Here is a 13,852-nt window from a genome sequence, read left to right as displayed (position 1 = left end):
TCTAGAAAGTCGAAGAAAGAAAACAATCGGGTAAAGTGTCGTAACGGAGCATTTCTTTGGTGTAGACGGTTCTTTTGAGACATAGCTCGAAACCTTTTCAGGACGTCGGTCGCGCAACCATTTTGAGAGGCTCTCGCGCGCCACGCCACAGAACGCCACGCAACGCTAAAACAACCTTGACACAATCGCCGTGCTTTAAAACGCCGAGGAGGAGGATTGTGCCTCGCGAGAACTCTACAAGCCTTATTTTTCCAGCTCGCTTTTACGATCCTTACGATCCTTCGCCTCTTTTATTTCCGCCCCCCTCGCGCGCACACCTACCCGTAATCCGCGGGAATATTTCGCGAATTCCAACGTAGAACAAGCCTGGAAAGCACGCGCATCCACGGGACTGTTCCTCTTTCACGGCGGGTCATTTTCACTGCGTTTTGAAACACCTCGTTGCCCAATAGTCCCGACACCAATCGTTTTCACGACCGTTTCTCATCGCTGTAAACGTGTCCATTAATATATTATTAGCGCCAAATCGTCCCGAATACAATTTTACGTAAAACTACGATATTATGATATTACCTATAATACAAGTGATCAAGTGAATTTTTAAATAAGTACTTTAGATGGTCTTTCGTGTTCCTGATATTGTAATTTGTAAATGAGAACTGCAAACGGTTAGTTGATATATTTTTTAAATGACAATTTTCGAAGATGAAGGTTTATATAAATTTGCAAAGTTACAAGAGGTTCAAGTATTTATGATACTTCTAAAATCGTGGCCGTGTCTTGTGCTCCGGATGTTTGTTTTGATTGCTCAAGGTGTTTGTGCAAAGTATCTAGTAGTGGAAGAAGTGAATTCTAAACATCTTTGATACTTCGCATTTTGGAATCCACTAGATTTTTGTAACTGAGTATTTTTGGCAAATTGAATTTCTCAAAGACTCTACTAACTGTACGGCTGAAGAGGTAAGATATTTAAGATGCGAAGATATCTTAGTCATTCGCTTGATATCCCAACCAATATCCGAGCAAAGAAACCTATGAATCGGACAGGAGACTCATGAATCACGACAAGATCTTAAAAAGCAACTTTAACGCGATCAGGTGTATCCTTACTCTTCTCTTGTTGCTCCTTCTTCGGAATTCTTCTATCATTAGCCCATTAAGCACTGAACTCAAATGCAACGTTACTGAAAATCGTCTAATTTCTTTTGTATATCCTTGTATTACCGTTTATCATTCGCTTATTATCCCAACTATCGCTAGAAGAGTAACGCGAAAACTTCAGCGGTGCTGTAGAAAGTCACCAAATAGGAAGAAAACTGATCATCCTTCCAAGTAGATACATAGGTACAATTGACTCAATTAAAAATATTCGCAATTAGAATTATATCATAAACGTACATTTGAATCTGCCAACTAAGATTCCAATAAAATATTTAAAAGTATTCCCAAAAATCACGATAAGACTAGAAATGTCAGGAGAACCGGTCTGAGCACCTGCAGCACCTTAATTTTACAAAGATTATCTTGCGATTGTTCTTCCGAATGAATAACCGACACGTCTATCGTTGTCAAAATTTTATATCCAAATTTTCTACCAGTTAAAATTCTAACAAGATTAAAATTGTTTCCGTAAACACGATGAAATAAAAACCACGATAAAGTAAGGAATCTTACGAGAAAACAAAGTTGAGAACCACTGCAACCGTAACTTCACAACAAAAATCGGTGACTAAACTGTCGAAACTCGCCCATTCCCATAGTTCACGATTGACGAAATCGACGGGACCATAGAAACTCCGTGAAGACGATGAAACAGATATTTATTAGAATTACAAGCACAAAAGGAATCGAGCAGCAATGACCACATCGACTACAGCTCGATGTTCGATCGCTAACCGTTTGACCCCAATGTTTTCATCGCTTTGACGAACGAATGAATCAGCGAAAATATTTCTACGAAGCGAACTTGTGTATCACCTAACGGAAAACCCGATGATATAGGAAAATGTAGGCGAATAGATCGCGATGATCATTCTGCGCGTGTTTCCCTCGTCACGTCGTGAAAGGTTCTCCCTGCTTCTTCACCTGAGTATCCTGTTGCCCTCGGGTTTCTTCAAACTGCAAACCGGAAAAGCGTAATTTGACCGTAGCAAAAAGTTGCGGTCTCTCAACCTCGCGAACGTTGCTTTTCACCTGTCCCTTCTTCAAGAAAGAATTCTAATTACCAGAGGTGCAAGAGTCGATATACTTATAGTGATTATTTTACCTGCTTTTGTAATTACAATGCGTAATTTAATCTCCGTGAATAGAATTTTTTCTATCCCGATTAGCGAGATATTTCCCCAAGTCTCTTCCTTTAGTAACTTCGACACTAGATGAGTTAAGTAAAAAAACTAAAGGTTACTTTTCTCCTAAATTGCCATAGGTTTTTAAGGTAAATTAATTGTTCGATAAATTTCTTTTTTATGATATAACACAGGAAGTTAGTAATTCGGTTAACGTTTTAAATTGACTGAACTGGTTTTAAAATTAAATTCTTCTTCTATGACTTATTCTTTAAATTAAACGGGACAAAAGAATTAATCATTTGACATAAAACAATTTTTCCCAGGGCCACTGAAGAGACAAAGAGGCTTGTTATTTTTATTCTACAAAATTCACTCCGAAGATTCTTTCTTCCATCGCATATCCAGTGCAAGACATATAGTGTACACAGTCGTATATCGATAATAATCATCTGTTCGCATTGGATTATCTAATTAAATACATAAGCATAAGTGGAACAGCTACGTCCATAAAATTTTATAGGTATATAGCAGTAAACACTGTAAGTGCTAGGAGTAAGTTGTTTTAGCTTTCAGAACAATTTCAAAATAGAGCTAACCGGAGTGCCAAAATGAACAAGCACATGGCATTTGTTTACACATAAGACCTTCGTTTTGGCACTCACATCATTTGCCAGTGATCCTATGGGATTCAAAGCTAGAGTATCTCCCTTTAACTCTTTGATTTATAGATGACTGTCGCAGTTCGATTTAGATCTTACTTTACCCTGTATTCTTTATTTTACACGACGAAGGTCATTAACAATTTTTGCCACGTAAAATATAAGATACAAAGTGAAATGAAATACTTTAATCCTTTAGCTACGTCCACGAGACAACTGAGTCATGAGACTATACTTTATGTTAGTGTAAACATATTGCATAACAATGCAAATTGAACAAAGGAAAGCAAATCAGAAAATAGCATACTATGCTGTGTTCAACCAGAGTTGTTAACTTATCTTTCAAGATGTCGTATAAGTGTCTTCGTTTATAATCATTCTGTTATATTTTACTATGGAAAGAGTTCAACTTTGTGTAACTATATTCATACGTGGTTATAACGAGCGTTCAATGTTAGTCGATTATAGTCATCTTTAATATATAGTGAACACTCGTTGAATAGTTGTAGTTATCTTTAGTTTACCACGAGCTCGCTATTCTCTAACTATACATAGTCACCTTTAATAGCAAGTAGAAAGGATTAAATATAACATAACCTTAGTCAAAGTGTAATAGTCACTTACAAAGCAACGATGCTAACTGTAAATGAAAAAGATATATAGTTACCTTTAATGTACGATGAGACTCACGTTTCACGATAATAGTCACCTTTAGTGCCGAAAGGGTTAAACCTAATTAGGTTAGGATCTAATTCAATAATAACTCAATTCAAACAGTTGCAATCACCTATGACTCAACGATAGTAGGTATAAATTAGAACGATACATGTAGTTATCTTTTTTAGTATACGATAATTTTGACGTTTAACGAGAATAGTCACCTGTAATAGCGAAAGAGATAGACTAACGTAAACCAGACTATTATTATAGTAATACTCGTAATATTGTCGTATTACTTAAAAATAATCTAAACCAAACTATTACTGTCGTAACACCTGTAATACTGTCGTACAGCTCAAGGAAAACGTATTTCCCTAAACTTTCACTTCATCCACCTGATCATCCAGCGGCGCATAGAATAACTTTAAAAACTGTTCTCGGTAATCTTTAACCGAATGTAAAAGAGCTAGGAAAATTCAAGCACCTCGAGTTGGTATTCAGTTCGCGAGTGACACGGGCGAGTCGTGTCCGCAATCCTTGTAAGTTTATCTTCTTAAGAAGCTACTTGGCGGTATACTTCTATGCGACTCTCGGCTGATACAAAAGAAAAGAGTATCAATGAAGAGAAAGCCGACTTTGAAAATACAACCGTCTGTGACCTGCATCGTTGGGGCTCTTTGCCATGAAGCACACGTGGTATTACGCAACTGTTCCTTACAGCGTTAGAAAAACAAACGATGAAAAGAGAAATAATCGCTAGGACACATAGGAGGGAACGTTTGAAAAACTTGTGGACCCGGTGTTAGGCTTACATGCGGCATTATTGAGTCTAAAAGTATAATAAACAATATGAAGCGAGTTTGAATAAAGATGAAGCAATTTGATACAACGAGTACTGAAGATTGCATAATGAAAATATGTATTTGATTATTAAGGCTCTAATTTCAGGTACACTAAACGTATTGTAGGATATTTACAACGGTGAGATGTTAAAGAAAGTTAGAACCTAGAAATATTCAATTATTATCGACGACTTATATTTTAGATATATCAAGTAATTTAGAATAATGAAATACTAAATTGAAACTATGACTTCACATTAACTAGGACTAACATATTAGACTAGTTAGAACTATTGAATGAGTAAAAGTCTCCAAATTTTGGGCATGTGTCTACAAATATGTTAAGTAATTCAATAAAGGAGAAGTATTTAAGAAACTTGAAAATTCGATCGCTAGATATACAGCAAGTTTTAGATATAATATATCAATTACGTATATCAACTACGTAATACTTCAAATTCTTTCAAATTTAGTATTTCAAGAATATCGAACGAGTCTCTATGTTAAGTATTCAAGTTCACTATGGTGAGTGTTCACATACTTTCGTGAACCACTATAAGTAACCCTGAAGTAAGCCAATTAATAAGCCAATTAACGAGACACTATAAGTTGCACTTCTTCCAAAATATCCCATCTCCCAGAGCAATTCCCACTGATGCACAATTCGTTTACCATGTTTCGCTCACTGAACATGATTCGAGGAAGTCAGATACATCGCGTAACGATGACAAGGCATCGGTGGACGCCGTAGAAAAGTAGCCTTGACGTAAACAAGCTTTGCCAGCAATGAAAACAACGGTACCATTCCCCTCCGCCTTTCAGCTAGAAGAGGACTGCAAGCAAAGCCTCTCCACTTCCACATCGATCGCGAAGTTGCAAATTTCCAGTTAACTATCAATAAGAAAAACCACACTGAAAATTATTCTCTTACATGTATTAAATAAAAGTAACAATAAATGGTCCAGTAAATTCATCTACCACTGTATCCATCCATTGACTTCCGTTGGAATATGTATGCTCAATGGATTCCTTGTTTCAGCTCTTCTAGATACGATCAGATGTATTTCTCTGAAGTCAACAATTAAATTTATCGTAATCATTCGTTTCCTTAGCGTGGAATAAAGGCATAGAACTCGACTTGTAAATTTAAGAATCGCAATCCCCAAGTGAGACGTTTCTTCTAGATGAAATTATTTTTATAGGAAATTTTGTCACGAGAAATTCTCAACGCTTATTAATTATATGGTGGTTGTTTTGAAAGATTTCTATAGGTTTTTGCTAAATAAAAAGAAGTGACTGAAATCTATAACATGTTTAGAGATACCGAAGACCTCTTTGTTCATATATACTCTTCGCAGGCAAACATAATTTTCCATACTTCATAGACAAACTGGGTGCAAAGCTAATTTTCCTATTACTCCAGACTCTCCAGAAGTCTGATAAAATTCTGGGATGCTTATAAATGTCTGTGCTACAGTAAATAAATTTGAAAACCCGGAACAAAAGATCCAAGGATAAAATTTCTTGGATCATCAACGATCCAATTTGTTTACAGAGGGTTAACGTCCCCTTAGATTTCTTTCACCGTATTAAAAATATTTCTTTATGAAAACATTATAAAGAGAAAATCACAGATTTATTTAGCTATGATAAATAGCGAAGTACCGAGAAATACCGTTCTTGGACTTTTCATCCCCTTTCAGGCACAAAGAAGACGCGTTTCCCCGAAGCCAACAATTCAATTTATCGTAATCGCTCGTTTAACTGGCACGGGTAAGTTTTCCCAGGTGTGTATAGGTTGTTAAAAAAAAGAAGAAAAAATGAAAAGGAAAACGAGCGAACGATTGGTCAAAGGGGGCGTGCAGAGAAACGAAGACAGATTGACGCTAGTTTGATCTATGCGGAATTAACAAAAACAAAGGGAAATTGGTGGGGAAGGGTGGAAAGAGAGGGCACTATCGAACAGAGAATGAATAATTAAACGGCGGAACGCGGGACGATCGTGGATGGTAAAGATTCCATTATTATTGCCCGATTCCCGGTCGTCGTAGGAAAGACTAAAAAGTCGTAACGTGGAATTTAACGAGTCTCGAACCTGCCTTTAATTAATTAAGCCAGACGTGACGCCAGTGGAATTGAAGCACGCGCCGTGGAAACCTCGTTGTCGCTCGCGGACGCCTCGTCAACGGCAACTGTCCCGGTTCCAGGCATTTCGCTCCGAATTTCAGTCGAGTTTACATCGAGCTGCGTTCTATAATTTCGCAGTAGAACCAGACAAATCGGATTCCCCTTGATAAATCCTCGTTTTTATCGTCTCCACGCTCCAAATTCCGCGCGTCGGTCTTGATAAACGAGCTTTATCCAACGCCTTGTCTTTGGTAATTTGTGTAACGAGAGAGGATTGATTCTTAAGGGGCTGCTGCTGACGCTTTGTAAGCCAAGTCGGTAATTTTCTTCGGAGGTAAAATATTCGGTATACGGACGAAGCTCTTGAATGAAAAATGATACAATTTTTAATTTTATGAAAATCGTTCAACTTTGATATATGTACACGTTGAATGCTACGTGAAGTTTGTGTCTCATCAATAGCGACGTAGTGATATCATTTTTCAGCACGATACGTAATTGGTATTTAATTAGTAGAAATATTAATACTTAATAATAAGGTTCACAATTTCCAAGCTATTAATCTTCGTTATAATAATTATAACCATATATGACAAATGTTTCTGAGTTAAATGTTGAATAACCCATACTAAACGTTAATTGAGATATTCAAACTAAATAAACAGTTACGTTTGTAAAATTGTCAATAATTTGAATACTAACAATGTGAAATATTAAAGAAGTCAAAAAGCATTCAAACAATTTCAACTTTTTAATAACTGTTTATTTAATGCAAATGTTTCGACCAATTTCAAAAATCGTTCTCTAATAATAGTCACGGATGACCACCAATAACCAGCAATGTGTTAATAGAGAAATATATATGTGTGTATTATCTCATTAAGAGCAAACATTGTGTTAACATAACGTTTCATTTGCTACTTTTTCCGGTCTATTCCCATTATTAAATTTTGCTTGCCAACAATGTGATTATAAAACGAATTCCAAGGATTTTCTCTTTCCATTCAGATTCCAGAATTTTACGAAATATGAAGAAATTGAAGTAGTTGTGAAGCATTACGATAAACCTCTTTCTTCAATTTTAGAAATATTTATTACATATCCTATCTTCTGACAATTAACTATTTATATTTGTAACTTGACAAAATACTACATGTTACATTATTTATGTCCTTTGATAACGTGTTTACTACGTATTTTTCTACATCATATCACGTGACCATAAATTATTGCTCTTGTTAACTTTAAACACAATGTTCATCGAAATTCTTTTCGATATAGTAAAAGCTAATAGACGTTAATTTTACTGTTTACTTGGTAATTACAGAACTTACATATTTCTATACGCGATAAGTAATTTATCAATTTGTAGACGAATAAATTCTTTCCAAATTCCAAATTCTCGCTAAATATAAATTTCCTATATCAAGCAGTATTTCTGAAAAAAGAAAAATAGTCTTGCATTGATTTTCTATGGAATCCCGCAACTCTAACCTAAAAATATTTTATCAAATTAAACAAGTTTCGTTGAACGTAATAACGAATTAAAGTACGTTTGTCACGTGTAACAAACCTTTAGATCTCCGTGCGTGAAATTAAACCGTGAATGAATAAAATAAAACAAAGTTGGACAATATTGACATAACCTTACTTCACAATTTACAGTGCTCTGTTATATTTGATAGTGGAGGACTATTCTTTCAGTTAAAATTTACATTTTATGCAGCAAGCATATCTAATGATAAGAATCTACATCAAACGATTGCCAATTAATTATTGTCAAAAATATTATCGACACTGTTTAACATAAAAAGAACATTATGACATAAAACCAATTGACGGCTGTCAACAATGGACACTGTTTAGTTTTTAATTACGGATCTAGAAATACACACACATATTTTAACCTCAAATAGCTGTGTTGATTCATGGAAAACTATGATAATTTATGTTACATTACTAAAATTTGGGGTATTTTATCTTATTTTGTACTTTACATTCTCCATGATAAAGATCGGTATAATAGAATTAGATTAAGTTAAAAAGTCAAAAAATTAAGTAATCTAACCTTAAATTGTTATAGTCCCCAATGACTCAATGATACCAGTTTACGAGTTAACCTAGTTGAATTCGCAATCATGATCATACAATGGCACATAATAAAATTTTCCATGTAAATACATAAATAAATAGTGATTCCTTTTATAAGCTTTTGTAAAATTGCCCTTGTGCGAAAAATATTACACTAACGTATATAACTTACGAAAGCATGGTAAGAAAATATAAGTTGAATTTTAAATAGAAAGAAGTATAGGTCAGAGCAGGATACACAAAAGACTCCAGTTTGTGGAACAAAAAGTCTATTTGACATGACAAAAGATGTGAGAAAACGACTTCCGCAGGAAGAATATACATTGATTTTGGATTTAGCAATGTCACATTTGATTCGAATATTATGTATAATTTAAAATTTGGCAAGGAATAAATAAATAAAAGAAAATTCTGAAAATGTTTAGTGATAGCGTTTGTAGTTCCAAAAAGGGTAATCAATTATCTTGTACAACTTTAGGAATATCAATAGATATTATACAATAGATTTTAAATATTCAAGAATCTGAAAAGCAATAAATTATTGATAAAGAACATGCGAATTCTATTCACGTAGAGAAAATAAACGTACAAATTTTATACATTGCAGTAAGTCAATTTATGTGTATTATCGAAAATACATTTGTAAAGAATGCTACCACCCAAAATTTGCTACAAAAACCTGGCTGAGTAAATACAATTTTGCGAAACAGTTGCAAGTACAGAATTTCTGAAATTTTTTGTTTGAATGTCTAATATTATGATCCTGAGTTAGATATTTGAAAATATTTAAATGAACATCTTAGGATATTTCACATAGTGTAAACATGCGAAAATCGTACTGAATATAAAAGATGCAAGAGTGTATCATTGGTGCTAAAAAAAATAGTCCATAGGGTAGGGTCAAAGTTGCGTATCGTAAAACTTCAAAGAGTTAATCATTTGATTTGGAAAAGAAATGAGGATATAGGCTAGATGAACCAACCATTGAAAAAAAAGAATTGCGAAAACAAGAGTGGAGAAAGGTTCGTTAATCGTGTCCGAACGAGTCAAGGTAGTTGTGTGACGCCGTGAAAGCGACGCCGGCGAGTCGCCTCTTTCACTGGCATCGTTGCCAGCGCGACGCTTGCTCGAAAATCCATTTAACATTCATGGAAATACAGAAAAATATTTAGAAGAAATTGTATCTTATTTTTTCGTGCATCGTAACATTCTTTCTAAAATTTTTAAACACGCTGTCACACGAAATAACACCAAATACAATAGCAGAGCATGAGATCGTAATGGCAACGTCGAAACTTCCTCGATGAGGTGGCACAAAATTCCCACGAAAATTCCTAGGTCGATATTATCGTGGCGAAAATCCATATTAAATATCCAATTACTACTACTAAACTAACCAAGATATCATACTGTATTATTGTCAAAGAAAAAGGAAGTAAAGAGGAAAAAAGTGAGTTAATAGAATCACCACGTGACAACACGAGTATGTATCCTTTCTACGACTAGTTAAAAGGCGATCTAGCGGCCACCGTGTTTCGAAGCCGCCGCTCTGGCGATCGTCGTCGATCATGGGAATAGGAGAGAGTAAATATACTATCTGAAATTGCAGCTAGGTCCGACGAGGGGGCCATACGGGTAACACACACAACATGCGGTATGTGGTGGCAACTGGCGCGCCACGGGTTCATTGTCCCGTGTGTGCCCGTGGTGGAAGCCCCTCGTTGAAAAGGAGGGCCCGTGTGTATCGGGCGTAATATGTCGACGAAATATCAAACGTTATATCGAACTTACCAGTTGTCCAACTTGATTAGCTCTTCGGGCTTTTTTGTCTTCCGATCGGCCTTGAGTCTGAGGGCCTGCGGATAAAGCTTCAAGACGTGTTCGAACTGACTCGCTGTACCCTCCGCGAAGAAAGTTGCTGTGTCTTTCACGGAAGCCATTGTGATAACTGAGTTTCGACGAACGGCCGTTGGGGCGCAGCACCGGCGCCTCTGTGCACTATACACGTCTTCGTCGCTCACCTCAACACTTTCTGTCCCTCCTTCTTTCTCTTCTTCCTTTTCTATCCTCGTCGAGCGGTGTCTCGCTTTCTTTCCTTCTCCCTCTCTCACTTCTTCGTGCACCCCTCTCCGCGCGTGCCACGGGAGAGGACCGACCACGCGAGAAATCCTATTTTACCCTCTGACTCGTTCGAATTCTCTTGGTTTCACCGGCGGCGGTGATACGCGACACACGCGTGGGACGCGTTCACGATCGGCGCACACACAGAGTTGATCGCGTTCCGAAAGAGAGAATTATCGACGATAGCACGCGTGTAAAGCGGACTTCACTACCAGTGTCTCTCTCTCTCCGTCTGTCTCTTTCTCCTTCTAGCTGTTTTTCGATTTCCTCCGAAAGATATTTCTTCACTGTATTTCCCAGGATTGACGTTTCTAGTTTAATACTAAAACACCGATATATATCGTGAAGTCGAGAGATGTTTACGCGGAACGCGTGATGTGCTGCAGAGCTACGAGGTCTCGTGCGTACACTCTCGTAAGGGAAAATCACCGTAGTTACACGCCGAGAACTCGCCTTCGGACCTCGTTCGACTGTCCCGGGTGGGGAGCGCGACTCGACGTCGCCAATAGGGAGCAGCACTGCTCGGCGTGTTTCTCACTTCTCTCTTTCCCCCTTGATCCCTCGCTCCGCCTCTCTCTCTCTCGCCGTCACGTCCTTCCACCTCTTTTCCACCACCCTTATTATTTGTACCGAAAATTTCAACCGTTGCGTGCGGGCACGCACACACGAGGATCAACGATACGAGGATTACGATAAATAACAGAATTCTCTAATATTCTATACCACGTCTATGAAAAGCGATGATATATATATCTGGCTCGGTCTAAGCTGGACAAAAAGGAGAACGTGTAAGATACGCGAGCAATCGGAACGCAAAGAACCTCCTTTCTCCTCTCTGAAGTCTCTTCGTCGAGCACCCGAGAGAGCACCCGTGTGTTTCCCTCGGCGCCAGCAGATCCTTCCTCTTTTTTTCCCTCGCTCTCTCAGAGAGCTTCGTACGAATACATGCGGTTTCCCCGCCGGATGTCCGCGAAGTATAGAGTCTACCTGCCCCCACCTCTCTCAGTAGTCCTCGTACACGCACGTATGCACCGATATACGGAGGAACTCTCGGAATACACACGACGGTTCTCCCGTACTTCAATCGTCCGTCGCGCGGATGATACTATACACGCGCGTTCCGCAAGGGTACGTACCACCCCCTTCTTTCTCGCTCTATTTACTCACGATCGTCTTTGATCCTCCCGTTTGTCAGAACTGGTTGTTGTACGGACTGTTCCCATGTAACTGTTCGTGTATCTTCGTGTCGAGCAGGAAAAGTTTACGCTGAAGCGTTGATGACGAAAACCCGTTGACGATCTCATCGACGGCAACAGTGTGACGTTGATGACCAGAAGATAAAAAGGACAACGTTGTGTCTTTTTTCTTCGCAAGAAACGGCCTCGGTTTTTAGCTCTATCGCACGTCCGCCTCCGTACGAATCACCACGTTCGATGGCTGTGTACGCGCGCCTGTCTCTGCACGACTCCTCAACACTCTGTATCTGTCTTTCTCTCTCTATCCTCTTTGTCCGTCTCTATTTGGATGAGCGCGTGTGAGTGCGCGCGCGCACATACACTCACAATCACACCGACCGACCGACCGACCGACCGACCGAGCGAAAGAGCGGGCAGAACGAAGCTCGAAGCCTTCACTCGAAAAACGGGAACACACAGAGTGTAGTGCGCGCTTAGGCAAAGACTACGTATAGGCAATCGCTTGCTCTACTCTGTGTATGCTGACTGTAGTAAAGCGGACGACCGACTGAGGGCAGCGCCTTCGCTGTCTTCTGCTCGTCCCCTTTTCCTCTTGCCTCTCGGGACTCTATACTACTACTAAATCGCCCGACCCTATCTCCCCTCTACGTAGATCCGCTCCCACTCGCTCTGCCCCTCTCTCTTTCCTATCCTTCCTAATACGTAAAGCGAAGGAATAGAAGCAATGGATTGCGTTTTATCATATATAATGCTTTACGCAGAAATTCGTCGGTCGCTTCGACGATAAACTGTATTATTTCTCTTGCGACCCCTCTTCGCGGACTCCCACGAGCGGCGGATGCGCTCGATATGTACCTCCTCGTGAAGGCGCGTACCGTTCGCTCGATCGCGCTGGGTCGTCCGACTGGAAATCGATGCTAAAGCCGGGGTAGAGGCGCGCCAGTGGTGCCGTAGCACGGCTGGCACACACCGTGTGCTTCAACACAACGCTCGATAACGTTGTGTGTGTCCTTTTACGTGCGTACACACCGTCACGCTCTATACCAAGCGAGATTAAATCGTGTAGGTAGACGGGGTCTCGCATACACGGGACGGGGCTTGTGTGCAACGCGTCACGGTCTACGGATATACATGTACGCCAGAAGTGGCTCGAACACGCACAAAAGGGCATATGCAGGAAAGGAGACTCTTGCAACCCTTGTGGGATACGAACATTTTCAAAAAGTCTCCGTGTGCTTTGGACGCTCCCAAATGCTCGACGATTGGTCGCTTGTAAAATGTAGAGGAGGTAAACGTGTTTTTTTATGCTTGCGGAGGAAGATCACGAGACGGATGCCGGAGCCGTTGGGAAACGAGCGATTTCACAATTTTGTAAACGCGATGACACGCGCGCTGTACTTCCGTGCTTACGAGCTTAATGACGTTCGTTCTGCGAATCGACGAGTTGAAACTCAATTAAGAGAACGTGCTATAAAATTGCAGCTTCTTTTTTGTAAATTTCATTCTAAAATATTTTCTAACATTTCTCATATTTTGCTTCGCCAAAATAAAATTCATCAAATATTTTAGTAATTAAAATAATTTGAAAAATCGGGTTTGTCTAATTTTAGTTATTCTTTCCTTTGTTCTCGCAAACTGTTAATTTTGCATTCCACTACATCTTTGTTGTTATTGTCCATGACCGTCGTGCAAAATTGCAAGCAACAGGGAAACTTATGGCCGTTTCTTCAAAACTTTTCTTATATATATATATCTCGCGTAAGGGTTTGTCTCCGCTATGTTGAATATACGTATATACGTAAGTGAACGAACGTTCATTGTATCTAGCATACCCCTTATACCGTCATATACCACATGCTACGCCGTGC

At 38.9% G+C, this 13,852-nt stretch overlaps 1 protein-coding gene across 1 annotated transcript in view; it reads right to left on the bottom strand.

Annotated features, from left to right (window-relative positions):
• The window catches only part of LOC126923506 (uncharacterized), a 28,908-nt gene extending 16,305 nt beyond the window's left edge, over positions 1–12,603 (bottom strand). Inside the window, exon 1 of the mRNA XM_050737026.1 lies at positions 10,459–12,603. Within this exon, the coding sequence (XP_050592983.1) occupies positions 10,459–10,607 (149 nt within the window). The 5' untranslated portion in view covers positions 10,608–12,603. The remainder of the gene's footprint in view (positions 1–10,458) is intronic.
• Between the last annotated feature and the right edge of the window lie 1,249 nt (positions 12,604–13,852).

Source organism: Bombus affinis, chromosome 13 (genome assembly GCF_024516045.1).
Source record: "Bombus affinis isolate iyBomAffi1 chromosome 13, iyBomAffi1.2, whole genome shotgun sequence".
Lineage (NCBI taxonomy): Eukaryota > Metazoa > Arthropoda > Insecta > Hymenoptera > Apidae > Bombus > Bombus affinis.
The sequence above is the reverse complement of the archived record's forward strand: the minus strand, read 5'-3'. Positions and strand labels throughout refer to the sequence as shown.